Source organism: Orcinus orca, chromosome 11 (genome assembly GCF_937001465.1).
Source record: "Orcinus orca chromosome 11, mOrcOrc1.1, whole genome shotgun sequence".
Taxonomy (NCBI): Eukaryota; Metazoa; Chordata; class Mammalia; order Artiodactyla; family Delphinidae; genus Orcinus; species Orcinus orca.
This window is the reverse complement of record NC_064569.1, coordinates 81,931,259-81,946,192: the sequence shown is the minus strand read 5'-3', so window position 1 is coordinate 81,946,192 and position 14,934 is coordinate 81,931,259. Positions and strand designations below refer to the sequence as shown.

At 41.6% G+C, this 14,934-nt stretch overlaps 1 protein-coding gene across 1 annotated transcript in view; it reads right to left on the bottom strand.

The window, feature by feature from the left end:
* Positions 1-14,934, bottom strand: part of SLC17A8 (solute carrier family 17 member 8) — a 57,773-nt gene that overhangs the window by 30,627 nt on the left and 12,212 nt on the right. The window contains exon 2 of the mRNA XM_004269487.3: positions 2,866-3,118. Within this exon, the coding sequence (XP_004269535.1) occupies positions 2,866-3,118 (253 nt within the window). The remainder of the gene's footprint in view (positions 1-2,865; positions 3,119-14,934) is intronic.

Sequence of the window (14,934 nt, the reverse complement as noted above, 5' to 3'; positions counted from 1 at the left end):
AGAGAGAAATGGCCTGCTATAAATTGGAACTTCTGAAATGCTACTAAACTCCTAGTTATAAGGCCAGGGAAAATTATGTAAAGCATATTTTAGATCTTAATCAGTTTCTCTGAGACTCCAGAGGGCAAAACCATAGAAACTAGAGAGCACGCACAGCATTGTTCCTTAAGTTTATCAAAATGTCTTTTCCATATACCTCCAAGCAAATTCTGTTGACCTAGGCCTATCTTTTCAGGCAACAAACAACTGCAAACCAGCATATCATTTTGATCCGGGCCTCAGCAGACGAGTTTAATTAGCTGCCCTTGCTCACAAAAGGCAGCCAGAATGCATGTGATACACATCTGCAACCTCACTAATATACATCATTCTTTGTTTTTAAAATGCATGACATGCCCCCTCACACCTCTACGGCCCTCCCTCCCCGTCTCAAAATAAACAACCAGGCTATCCTTTTAAAACAGATTCAGCTGTGGCATCAAAAAGAGAATGGTTAGAAGAATCTCCATGGTACCCTTTTCTTCTGGCAGAATAATCTCTTAGCCAAAAAGAAAAAGGAAAAAAAACAATAAACAAAAAACCTGCCGGCCAACTAAAGACTTCTTTTTAATGAATTGAAATCAAATTTTCCCAAACCGGTGCTTGACAGAAACTGTTCCACGTAATGCTGGAACAGTTTCTGTCAAGAGACAGATGTGGCATGAAAGAAAGCATTCTGCAGTCAAGTCCAGGAAACAATGCACTCCACAGCTCCCTCTTGGAGATTCTCATAGGACACGACACAGTAAAGGCTCCCAGTTCATAAGACACCTTCTTCACAGCACAGCCTACAGAACAATGATTTCCAGACACCAGTTTGGAAAATTCTGATCTAAATGTTTCCCCAGGGCTCCCCTGGTGGGGCAGTGGTTAAGAATCTGCCTACCAATGCAGGGGACACAGGTTCAAGCCCTGGTCCGGGAAGATCCCACATGCTGTGGAGCAGCTAAATATGTGCACTGCAACTACTGAGCGTGCGCTCTAGAGCCCACGAGCCACAACTACTGAGCCTGTGAGCCACACCTACTGAGGCTGTGTGCCACATTACTGAAGCCCATGCACCTAGAGACTGTGCTCTGCAATGAGAGAAGCCACCGCAATGAGAAGCCTGCACACCGCAACGAAGAGTAGCCCCCGCTCGCCGCAACTAGAGAAAGCCCCCGCACGCAGCAACGAAGACCCAACACAGCCAAAAATAAATAAAATAAATAAATTTTAAAAATAAATAAACAAATAAATGTTTCCCCGAATATGGGCAGGGACCAGAGAACTATTAGATGTCTCTCTGCAAACAGATGGATTTCCACATGCGTCACTCCTGTGTGTGTGTTCAATACAATGAAATACGTATATGTTGGGTATCCACTGGGCATATATTTTCATTTTATTTTCCCATAATTTCAATCCTTCTCTAGGCCTACCATTTAGAAAACAAACCAGATTTTATCTTTCCAGTGATTCATAAAATCAATACTATTTAAGTGACATCAGAGTGTTTAAAGCATTTAAGTGCTTATGACTACAACAGCCTTTGAACTGGGCCTTCTGCTTCCACTCACTCCAGTCCCAATCCACTGGAGATAACTGGCTGGGCAGTGATCATTCTGCAGCATGGATTTGGCCATACCACTTCTTTGCTTAAAGCCCACCCCTATCTCCCCTCATGGCTTACCAGGCTCTGCAAGACCTAACCCCACTTTACTTGCTGCCTCCTTCTCTTGACGCTCACCCCATGCTTTACCTTTTTACCGGGGTTTCTTAACCTGGAGTCCGTGGATGGAACCATGTGGATCTATGAACTCGAATGGGGAAAAATCAGCATCTTTATTTCCACTATCTAAACTTTAGCATTTCCTGTAATTATGAATGTAGGAAACAAACCCCAGTCATTTATCAGTACCTGTGACTCTGTGACTAGTGGAAATTATAAATATGTTCATATCACATGATGGTTGTTGCTGCTATCTCAAACTATTGCTTCTCCTTCAGACTTCAAAATTACAGTAATTATTAGACCCATTGCTCGAGTTTGTCATCTGACATTTTCATAAAGAAGCCCATATGCTTCTACATCACAAATTCGATTTTTAAATATTTTGGTATCTTTATTTTATTTTATTTTCTTGCTTTATTTTTATTTATTTATTTATTTTATTTTTGGCTGCATTGGTTCTTCGATGCTGCGCGCAGGCTTTTCTCTAGTTGTGGCGAGCGGGGGCTACTCTTCATTGTGATGTGTGGGCTTCTCATTGCGGTGGCTTCTCTTGTTGCACAGCACAGGCTCTATGTGAATGGGCTTCAGTAGTTGTGGCATGCGGGCTCAGTAGTTGTGGCTTGCAGGCTCTAGAGCGCAGGCTCAGTAGTTGTGGCTCAATGGCTTAGCTGCTCCATGGCATGTGGGATCTTCCCAGACCAGGGCTCGAACCCATGTCCCCTACATTGGCAGGCAGATTCTTAACCACTGTGCCACCAGGGAAGACCGATATCTGTATTTTAAAATGATGGGTTTTGGGCTTCCCTGGTGGCGCAGTTGTTGAGAGTCCGCCTGCCGACGCAGGGGACACGGGTTCGTGCCCCGGTCCGGGAAGATCCCACATGCCGCAGAGTGGCTGGGCCCGTGAGCCATGGCTGCTGAGCCTGCGCGTCCAGAGCCTGTGCTCTGCAACGGGAGAGGCCACAACAGTGAGAGGCCCGCGTACAGCAAAATAAATAAATAAATAAATAAAATGATGGGTTTCCTTTATAATCCTATGTGTTTTATTTTAAGAATTTAAAACATTAATACAGCCATGGCTGAAAGAACTCCCACCATAGACAGACACTGACCTGAATTTCCGGTTTTCCATCAACGTATATAGTGTTGTTGTTGACCATTTCCACAATGGCAACTCCAAGGTTGCACCGAATCCCAAAGGAAATGCAGAATCCCAGCCCGCTCATGATGGCAATGATGTAGCGCTTGGGGAGGCCACAGCAGTGGCAGTCACAGAGTGGGGGGCTCTGCTTGGATGCCTGCACTGGCCTTCCTTCTTCATTCAGCTCAATGTTACCTTCTTCCTCACTGGTCCCATCAATTTTCCTACAGTGGAAAAAGAGAAAGACCAGGATTACGGAAAAAAACAAAGTGTACTACAAAAGAAGAAAAAGTGTACCAAGAAAGAAAATAGGAAACCCAGAGTAGGATGCAGCCTGCATTTTTTAACATCATCATCATCATTATTACTAAAATAAATTATAATGGCTAAAATTACTGATATTCTGGATATCATATTCCACCTTTATAGGCATTAAGTTGTTTTAATCTCATAACAACCACATGAGGTAGATCGTGTTATCTTGTCCTTTTCTACATGAGGAAGCTAAGTCATCTATGGTGGGATGCAAGCCCAAGTCCAGAGTTTGTGTCCTCAACAATATGCTTGGGACTTCCCTGGTGATGCAGTGGTTAAGAATCCACCTGCCAATGCAGGGGACATGGGTTCAAGCCCTGGACCGGGAAGATCCCACATGCCATGGAGCAACTAAGCCCGTGTGCCACAACTACTGAGCCTGTGCTCTAGAGCCCACGCACCACAACTACTGAGCCTGAATGCCACAGCTACTGAAGCCCACGCACCTACAGCCCATGCTCAGCAAGAAAGAGAAGCCACCACATTGAGAAGCTCGTGCACCACAAAGAAGAGTAGCCCTCACTCACCACAACTAGAGAAAGGCCACACACAGCAACGAAGACCCAACCCAGCCAAAAATAAATAAATAAAATAGATAAATTTATTAAAAAAAATATATATGCTTTACTGAACTTCCTGCTGAAAGAGTATCCATAGACTTCATCCACATTGCATGACCCAGCTAACTATTATGTTTGACCTTAATTTTAATGTCACTTGAAGCTTGCTAAAAATATATACAGTAGAAAATTAATGCAGATGTTTTTCTTTCTTCCTCTTTTTCTAAGTCTTAATAAAATACGAGATGGAGGTAGGGAGACACATTTTCTATCACAGCACACAACAAACTGGTTGTGTATCCTTTCTTCCTTAGGTGGTTCTTCTAAGGAGGTGATTCTCTGACAATTTTTAACCAGATGGTAGGATTTCTCACTGAGTTCTATAAATTCAGATTATGGTATATCTATTACAGTAAATTTACTCCCTTCTTTAAAGAAAAGAGTAATTGGGCAAACTGAACACAATCTGTCAATTATAAAAGGAGCTGTATGCATCCTCTCACATATTGTAACCCTTCTGAGGACGCCCAATTAAGTTCCAAGTCTTTGTAAAAATAAGCAAAGCTTATACGTTTTCCTGAGTATCATATTCACTAATAGCTAATACAGACCAGACTGAAACACAAATAATTTGCCCACCAATTCACAGAAGAGATAATCTTGGTAGCTTTTTATGACTCAAGCAAATGAGGTTAAAGTACATGTAGAGAGAAGCAAATGTACTGGATTTAATTCAGTTCATCAAATATTTATTGAGTGCCTACTGTGTGTCAGGCACTGTGCTGAATGTTAGGGAACAATAAAGAAGGGGACATGGTCTTTGCCCTTCTTGAGTTCTTAGGCTGTTTGGAAAGAAAGACACATACACAAGCAGCTATAATTGCTGGATGATGTAGGTTTTGTTGCAATCAAGGTGAAGAGCAATAGTAAAACAGGAAAAAGAGCTTTCATTTTCAATGTGTGAGTTCAGAGTGGTAGCTTAATAAATGTGCAAGAATATGGAAGTAATCAGAAGAGAACTTCAGCAACCTCCCTGTGTACCTATCTACCTACCTGTATTTATGCTAATTTGTTCTTCCTTTGTTCTATGGTTGTCCATGCTTCTAGCTAAGGCCAACCTCTCTCCCTGGGCACTAGATCTCATTGCCTCTCATCTACTCAAGGAAATCCCTACCCCATACTTAATCAATTATTTTTCCTCTCTACTAGATCATTCTTATTGTCTACAAATATGCTCTTATTTGTCCCACATTAAAATTTGAAGTAAAAACACTTTCTCTTTCTGCTACTCCCCTATTTCTCACCTTCCTTTTATAAAAAAAGAAAACTTGGAAGTCACTGTCTTCACTTCCCTTTGTCCCATTCTCTCTTGGACCCACTCCAACCAGGTATCCCCCAACCTGTCCACCAAAACTGTTCTTCTTAAGGTCATCAATGCCCTCCATGTGGTTCAACCCAAAGGCTATTTTCAGTCCTCATCTATTCAACCTATCCGCATCACTTGACACTACTGATTATTCTTTCTTCCTTGACTACTTTGTTTCCTTCACAGAAACCACACTCACTTGGTGTTCCTCCTAATTCCCTGACCACTCCTTCTGTTTTATCCCTTAAGCTGATTCCCTACTTCCTCAACCTGTAAACATTTGGATATCCAGGACTCAGTTCATAGATCTCTTTTGTTTTCTATCTATACTTTCTGCCTCTGGGCTACAGATACCATGCATATGCTGACAGATCCCAATTTTCATATCTAGACTTATTTGACATCTTCTTGGACACATGATCAGCATCTCAAACTTAACATATCCAAACTGAGTTCCCCTAAAAGGAATTAATTTCCCATCCCAGGTAATGACAAGTTTGTTCCTTTGGTTGCTCAGGCAAAAAACTTGGTGACATCCTGGATGCATTTCTTCTCCAATCTATGTCCAGTCTAGGAACCAGTGTCCCTTAGTTTTAATTTTTACTCTTCTTTTTACTTAGCTGTGTGACTTTGGTCTAGTTAACCTCTCTGGGCTTCAGTTTTCTCATCTGTAACCTGAGAATTATAATAATAGTTTCTTCTTCATGGGATTGTTCTTAGGATTGCCATAAGTGAATTATTATATTAGATCATTTAGAACAGAACTTGACACATGTGAAAACTCAATACATGCCAGCTATTTTTATTACATTAATCCTCATAACCATTCAATGAGTCCACTCTGCTGGGCTGAGCATTAATGCCATTTATTGCCATTTATATTGGTGTCTAAGAGTTATTTGGATCATAAAACTGTTTATAATGTGCAGCCCCAGTGGTCATCATGAATTTCTGGCATCAGAACATATATAATTTGAATAGCATGGAAAACTGATGATCTAATATTGATACATCATTATAATAATATTAATATTCACTAAAACATGGATAATATATAACAACTACACTAATATTTGTATGAAGCAAATTCAGTTCTTTCCCTCTGCCCTTTCCTCTCCCTACACTTTCATATAATGATCTTATTCTATGGTGAGAACAGCTCAGTGAGACAGGAAATCTAATGCTTCCATTTGACACAAATTATAACTGTAGTTCAGAAAGCAAGAGTGGATTGGCCAAGACCACAGAGCCAGTAAAGGGTAGGGGCAAGATGTGAAGCCTTTCTCCTGCCTGTCCAGCCAAGTTCCCTTTCATGTGAGTTTCCCAGCTCACCAGGCTGTGTTCTGTCTCAGAGATCTTCCTGAGTCACCTTGTCATCTCTTACTTTGTAGCCCAGTCACCATGGATGACCCAGTAGAGGAGAATATTTAAGAGAAAGGGCTCTGGAATGAGAGAAGCTGAATGCTGTTTCACCCATGTGCCAGTTTTGTGACTTTGGCTCTAAGTTACTTGACCACTTTAAGCCACAATATTCTGGTATTAGTTTGCCAGAGCTGCCATATCAAAGTACCACAGACTGAGTGGTTTAAACAACAAAACTTTATTTTCTCACTGTTCTGGAGGCCAGAAGTCCAAGATTAAGGTATTGCCAAGCTTCCTTCTGAAGCTTCATTCCTTGGCTTGTAGATGTCTGTCTTCTCCTTGTATCTTCACATCATCTTCCCTCTGTGTATATCTGTGTCTCTCTGTGTCCAAATTTCCTCTTCTTATAAGGACACCAGTCACGTGGATTAGGGTCCAAACTAATTATCTCATTTTAATGTAATTGTCTCTTTAAAGACCCTATCTCCAAATACATATTCCTCACCAGGGATTAGATGAAGGCTGGGGGCTGCAATTATTGGGATACTACGAATTTCATCTGCTGATGTTTTTATATATATGGTAAGAACTTATTTACTGTGTAGTGTGTTTAAACATTTAAGTTTTATGAGCTAGTTCCTCCTTTAGAAGCTGACTATTCAACTTGTTCACTTTTTCCTTTTTTATAATAATTATCAGGTTATAAAAATAAGTTTATACTTTTGTGTTTAATCTGAAAGTAAGAAGCAGAAAAACTGCCTATAATTGCATAACATGGAGATAAGTATCAATACTTCAGTGTAATTCCTTCCTATCTTTATTAAAAATAAATAAACTGTTTTCCAACATACACACACAAAAAAAGTACCAGGAATTAGGACTTCAACATACAAATTTGGAGGGGACACAATTCAGTTCATAACAATCACCATCTCTAAAATGGGCTAATGATCATAGCTATGTCATAAGGTTGTTTTAATGATTAAATGATATGATGCATGTAAATTATTTAGTGCAGTGCCTGGTACATAAAAGAGCTTTCTATTAATACATGGTGAGTAGTATTATTATTGCTATTAATAAAATTGTTACCATTCACAAGCTTAGCATCTCTCTATATGCATGCAGATGCTTTGGATGAAAAGTAATACAGACTAACATTCTCAGGCACTGTGGGGTCTTGAGGAGCTTAACTGAAGACAGACCCAGCTGCTGTGCTCTGAGTACACCAGGGCTTTGGCTCGAGGACCACACTGTCACAGGCTGCTCTCCAGCAAGCACGGAGCACAGCAGTGATTTAAGGCAGACCCTTTCCTGCAAGAGGCAGGACTCCCCAGTGGCCTTGCCAAAACTTCCTAGTACCGTGGTGGAGTCTGAGACTCTTCCTGCCTAAACTTTCTTCTTTCCCTCTCTCTTATGCAGATAGTGTGGTGGTCTGAATGCTCTCCCAGGCTCCCATAGCTCCTTCCCCTTTTCCCTCAATAAATCTCTTGTGCATCTATTCCAGTTTTAGCATCTGCTTCTTAGAGGAACCAACACAAGCACCCTCTGAGTGCATGGTGCCACCTGGGATGTCCTAAGAGCTTCCAGAGGGAGGACACAACAGCATGGGAGTAGATTTCCTTCAGTTTCAGTTTCAGTTTCTCTTGCCTGAAGTGGCAGCTGAGTCACCAGGCTTCATGTGACCATGGGACCAGGAATGAGCATGGGTCAACAACTAGAGGAAGCTCCAGAGTTGTTTGTGACTCCTTTGCACATCCTGGGTGTGGCAGGAGGGGCACCCCTATATCAACTGAAACTTCACTTCCACCAGAGTTAGATTTGATTTGTTTTAAAAACAGAAAAATGGTGAGACATTACTTGTACAGCGAAGTTGCTCGGAGAGGAAGATTCCAAACTACCTCACCCTGCTTAATAGAACAAACCAGGCTTTGTGGCAGTCAGTTAACCCAGGTTTGGTTGCAGCTCTGCCACATATATACTAGCTGTGTGACTTTGGGCAAGTAGCTTGGCCTTTCTGAATCTCACATTTCCTCATCCGTAAAATGAATATAATATTTATCTCACAGAGCTGTTGTTCAGATTAAATGAGCCTACAATACCAAGAGGAAAATATTACCACCAGTAAACAGGTAGGTATTGCTTCAGTGTTAGGGACTGTACCATCCCTGATCCTGCCTAAGTGTTTTATACTTTCCTCTATTAGTGCACTTATCACATGGAGTTAGTTATTTGTTGTCATCAGCACAGTAGGTGTGGAGTAAGTATGTGTTGATTTGAGAACATGAATGAATGAAGTTCTCTCCGATAGATTGTGAGCATGTTGAGGGCAGGAGCCATTTCTGCCTCATCTTTATTCCTAGGGCTCAGCATGGTGCCTGGACTCATGAATTCCTAGTCAACTGAATGGAACTGAGGGATCAATTTTGGGCATCACTCCTGACTTACAGCTTTTACAGACAGAGGTAAGCATCTATTCATCCCTGCCCAGTGACAAGCTATTTTTTTTAAAGGGGTTTGGGGTTAAAAGAATAAATGAGAAAAAGGAACGCCCTTCTTACGAAGTAGAGGACTTCAATCATGCATTAAGTGCTGCTTATCATATTTGGTTTTCTATTGATGTTTGCCTGCAGCTGGTCTTTTAGATCAGAGAATCTTCATTCTTTCTAGGGTGACATTCATCGCTGCTGTTTCTCCAAATACAGATAGCTGCAGTCTGTGGGCTGGGCTGCTAGCTCTTTATATACTAGACAAGTACAGGCCCACGGTGCACAAAAACAACTGTCCAGTAAACAATCAAGCCCCAGGATTATAATTGCTTAAGATATGCTAACTGGCCTTTAAGTACCTGCAGAAGTATACTTCCAATTCAAATGTTCCAGTAATCATTGAGATTTGGTTTTGTTTTGCAGGTAATGAGTTCTATATATGGAGCACAAACTGAGTAGAACTAAAGATCATTTTATGACTTTAAAAAGTTTACTTACTCTTTTTTTTTAAGATTTTTTTTTTGATGTGAACCATTTTTAAAGTCTTTATTGAATTTGTTACAATATTGCTTCTGTTTTATGTTTTGGTTTTTTGGTCACAAGGCATGTGGGATCTTAACTCCCTGACAAGGGATCAAACCCGGACCCCTGTCTTGGAAGGTGAAGTCTCAACCACTGGACCAGGAGGGAAGTCCCTTTATTTACTTAAATCCTAACCCCCAGCATCTCAGAATGTGACTGTATTTGGAGGAAGGGCCTTTAAAGAGGTAATTAACATTAAATAAGGGCCCATATGGGTGGGCCCTAATCCAATATGACTTGTGTCATTACAAGAGGAGGAAACCTGGACACACAAAGAGACACCAGGAGAGCACATCACCAGAGTAAAGGTCCTGTGAGGACACAGAAAGAAGGCAGCCATCTACAAGCCAAGAGGAGAGGCCTCAGAGGAAACCAAGCCTGCCAACACCTTGATTTTGGAGCTCCAGCTTCCAAAACTGTGAGAAAATAAGTTTCTACCCAGTCTGTGGCACTTTGTTTTGGCAACCAGAGCAGACTAATACAGTATTCTAATTTGCCTTCCAAAGGCTCACATTTACATTAGGTTGTTTTTCACATAATCATCGAGCTGCTACTCTACTGGAAGAAGGAAGTTGAAGGATATTGACTACCTTCTACACTGCAGGCACCCCATGAGAGAGAGAGGGAGAGGTCTTCAAAACAATCTTGAGAAGTAGGATTTATCCCCATCTTACAGCTCAGAAGACCAAAACTCAAAAAACAAACAAACAAAAAACCTTGCCCAGGAGTCACCCAGTGGCAGTGGGTGAGGTGAAAACATAATCCAGATTTGATATCAAGCCTGCTCCTACATAGGAACTAATCAGAAAGCACCTTAAAAATATTAAGTGCGTCACCTAAATAGATGTGTTTTAAAGGTTCTAGAGAAGCAGTACTGAAGAGGGATTAAGAGAAATACTGTATGATATCACTTACATGTGGAATCTAAAAAATACAACAAACTAGTGAATAAAACAAAGAAGAAGCAGACTCACGGATACAGAGAACAAACTAGTAGTTCCAGTGGGGAGAGGGAAAGGGGGAGGGGAAATATAGGGGTAGAGGGAAAGAAGGGATATTATGGGATTATATGAAATCATGTGTGTGAAACTTTTGAAAATTATAAAGCACAGTAGAATTTAAAGAATTTTTCATTTAGTTAAAAAAATCAATTAAAAAAAAGAGACAGGGGCTTCCCTGGTGGCGCAGTGGTTGAGAGCCCGCCTACTGATGCAGGGGACACGGGCTTGTGCCCCGGTTCAGGAAGATCCCACATGCCGCGGAGCGGCTAGGCCCGTGAGCCATGGCCGCTGAGCCTGTGCGTCTGGAGCCTGTGCTCCGCAATGGGAGAGACCACAACAGTGAGAGGCCTGTATACCACAAAATAAAAGAGGCAGAACATGCTCTGTAGTCAGGCAGTCCTTGTTCAAAGCTGAGTCTGGTGTTTATTAGCTGTGTAACCTTGAGCAAGTTACTTAACCTAACTGAGCCTCAGTTCCATGAATGGAGGATAGAACTCTTGTGAGCACTAAATAAGATAAAGTTTATAAAGCACTTGATAAATAATCGATAAATGGAAACTTCCAAAGGAAGGAGGAGGAACTTAAAGTCTGACTCCCAGAGCTAGGTTAGGATTTGAAATAGGATCTCATCAGTGTGGCTTTCAGTGCTCCAGATTCCAAAGGATCTCAAGAAAATGCACCTGGTCAACTCCCACCCAGCCAATACTCTCACAGTACCTGTTTTGGTATATTTTTAAAAGATATTATTTGCCTCTTCCAGTAGACTATAAACTCATAAAGTCAGGAACCAAGTATCCCTAGTACCCAGCATAGTTCCACAGATTTTGAGGTGTTAACCTCTGCTGTTTTTGTTTTCCTCCTGGAGTTTCACCCTTTCCTGTCCCCTCATAAAAGCAGAGAGTCAGTACGCCTTACCCAATCAGGGAATGATAAGAAGGGGATAAAGATGGTGGGGCAGGAGGATGTGGAACTCGCCCCCCGCCCCCACCTTATCCCATGAACACGTCATAAATACATCTACATGTGGAACAATTCTCACTGGAAACTGGCAGAAAGACTCCTATACAACCAAGGCTGAAAGAAAGATCCACATAGGATCGAGCAGGAAGGGAAGACAAGTGATCAAGTCAAGACCTGTGACCCAGGGAGGGGACTCAGAGGAAAAGGGAGATCACACAGGCAGACATATTGGGTGCCCCAGTCCTGGAGTCCAACACAGGGAAGACAAGTCTTCTTGGCTGGTTGGAGGTCCGGTGGGAAAATGGACAGCAGGGAAAAAAGACTTAGACTCTATGCTTGCTTATTCCAAAAGCCTAAGCTACAGTGACGAAGCAACAGCCCAATGGCCACATCTGGCCCATAGACATGTTTTTTGTATGGTATGATGCATGTATAGAGTTTTGGGTTTTTTTTTCCAGAATTTGGATGAATTGCCAGAGTTTAAAAGTCAGGAGATTGCTCCAAAAACAAACAAACAAAAAACGCTTGGATTTCTGGCTTATTTTGAAAACTGAAAGTCTGGAATTATTAGGTCCACATTCTCTCATGGCTATAATTGACTCTCCTTTTAACTACAGTCCCCACCACTCTCTATTGTCACCCCAACACTGAGCTCAGTTGCCATTTAACATTACACCAGCACTGTTGCTTTCCTTAAAGTTAAGAGGAAAGGAAAACATGTTTTGTACTCATATCTCTATCAGAAGAAGAAAAATAAAAACTAGACTATGAACAATCATAAGAAGTAGACAACCATCATTTATGGTTGCCCAATGTCTAACTGCCACTTGATATTTTGAGCTCTGTCTTACCAGCAGAGAAAACTACTTTTCCTATGCTCTCTTGTAGCTATGATGCTAGCTATGACGTGGACTCTGCCAAATCAGAAGTGTGTGTGTGAGATTTAGGTGCCAAAGGAAGTAACAAGAGGAGGATGCAGTATGCAGGGGAAATGGCAATGCAAATGGTGACACATGCAATGGTGGAGGCAGCTGGTTCCTCTGTGACTCTGTGGCAGAATTCTGGAACATAATTAGTACCTAGAGACAAGCATTGGTAGTGGCTTTGTTTTATCTAGAACATTCTAGTGATATGACATAATATGTTCTCTGTTGCCTTTTTACTGCAGGTAGAGTGTCCAGATCTGGTCCTCCCAAGGAATCTGAAAGCTTACTAACATGCTTTACTAAATTTCTTTCCACCTCAGCTAGAGTGGATTCTCTTGACTGCAACGAAGATCTTTGAATGACACCGCATGGTTCTTTGTGGAAGTAGAGACTATTTCTGTGTGTTGGCATCTAAAATGTGTCTTTATCATAAAATACAATGTGGCCTGCTTCACTCTATAGGTACTGAGTCTATGGTCCTAGCACTAACCTTGAAGAAGCACTTAGAGGACTTGGTTATTGTAAAGATATTTGTGGGAAATTGGGGAAAGAGAAAATAAGCCCTAGATAAGGAAATCTACTGCCAGACTAGGAGAAGATAAGAGATGGTTAGAAGAGAGAGGCTAAGGGTCTAAAAGCTGAGGGGTCCTGTGTCCTGCTGCTTGGAAAGACCCCTGAGGTGGGGAGTCCTTAAGAGAATGTCATTCTAGGAAGCAAACCCTAAGAATGAGATCTTAGAGTTTGATAGCTCACTAACTGGTTGGGAGTGAGGACACCAACACTAGTGGTAGGTGAGTGTTGATAGTTCCCAGTATGCGGTACCAGTGCAAATGCTGAGACTTTCAGCTGTGGTGAACTGGGCTGGGATACAGGTGGAAGGGGATGCAGTGGTTCACGCAATATCTCTGGTACTTGGGAGGTATAGGAGAAATAGCAATTTCTCCACAAAGTTGAGTGGCTATTGTTAAATGCCACTGATGCTCTGAAGAAAGAAAATAACAGGATTGGGGCAATCAATTACCAATTTAAAAGAAAAAGTGAGCATCTGTCACTTCCTTGTCAGCCTTTAAAGAGACCCTCATCTCCTGCAGTTGGAAGGCAAACATAATTGAAGATCAGGCACAAGACTTCATTGTAAAAATGGCAGAATCCCCTCTGGGTGTGGGCTGGACTTAGTGACTTGCTTCCAAAGAATAGAGCATGGAAAGAGAAGATACCTGGCAAACACTTCCTTAGCCAAGCAATCAAGGTTAGCATCACTAGTGATAAGTTATGTTGATACAACATACCCCTCCCCCATATGATGTGATGAGAAAACCATTTCACCTTTGTAGCGTTCTTCCTAAAAACTCACAATCCTAGTCTAATCATGAGAGAAATATCAGACAGCTCAAACTGAGGAACATTCAACAAAATACCCAACCAGTATTCCTCAAAACCGTTCAAGTCACGAAAAACAAGAAAAGGCTGAGAGTCACAGATCAGAGGAGACAAGATGACTAAGAGCAGTGTGGTATCCTGGATTGGATTCTGGAACAGGAAAAAAGACATTAATGGAAAAACTAATGAAATTTTAATGAAGTGTTGGAGTTGAATTAGTAATGCACCAATGTTGGTGTCTTAGTTTTGACAACCGTTCCATAATAATGTAAGATGTTAATATTAGAGGAAACCAAGTAAGGAGTAAATAGAAAAGTTCTGTACTATATTTGCAACTTTCCTGTGAATCTAAAATTATTCCAAAACAAAAGCTTAGTTTTAAAAAAAAATAGCAGAACTCCAGAGAAGGTAGAATTCTGAGGCTGGGGAGGTCTCTTACACCCAAGCTGAGATCCTGATAAGAAATGGCACCCTAAGAACTTGGGATGCTAGGATACCCGAGTGCTGGGTTAAAGGGTAGATGCACTTGAACATCTAAAGCCCTAGATTCCTCTGAACCCTCTGGACCTGCAGATGCAGCCATGCTTCTTTTTGGAAGACAGATGTCCCTCCTCCTTTTACTTGAAAACTAGCCTCAAACGGAGCAGGTGATTTATGAGATGACGCTGATGCTCTTCAAGATCTGCTCCCACCTCCCTTTCTGACCACCAGACCGATAATTAGCCCCGAGTTCCAGGCTGGAAAAGATTAGGCAAATATTGGGTGTGCCTGCCAATGAAGGGAGGGGTTATACACCAAGAAACAAGCAGGATCTGACTAACATTTACCAGCAGGAAGCAGAAAAGTATGCCTGGGGATGGTTTCTGAACATGCTGGCTCTGAGGGAGATGTAGGGGTAATAAAATTGGATCAGGAAGAGTTTGTCAATACGAAGGTTAGGTTGAATTATGTTGCCCTCAAAGGATAAGTTCAAGTCCTAACTCCTGATACCTGTGAACCCGACCTTACTTGGAAATGGGTTCTTTGAAGATGTAATCAAGTTAAAACAAGGTCACACTGGATTACTGCAGACCCTAATCCAATGACTGGTGTCCCTGTA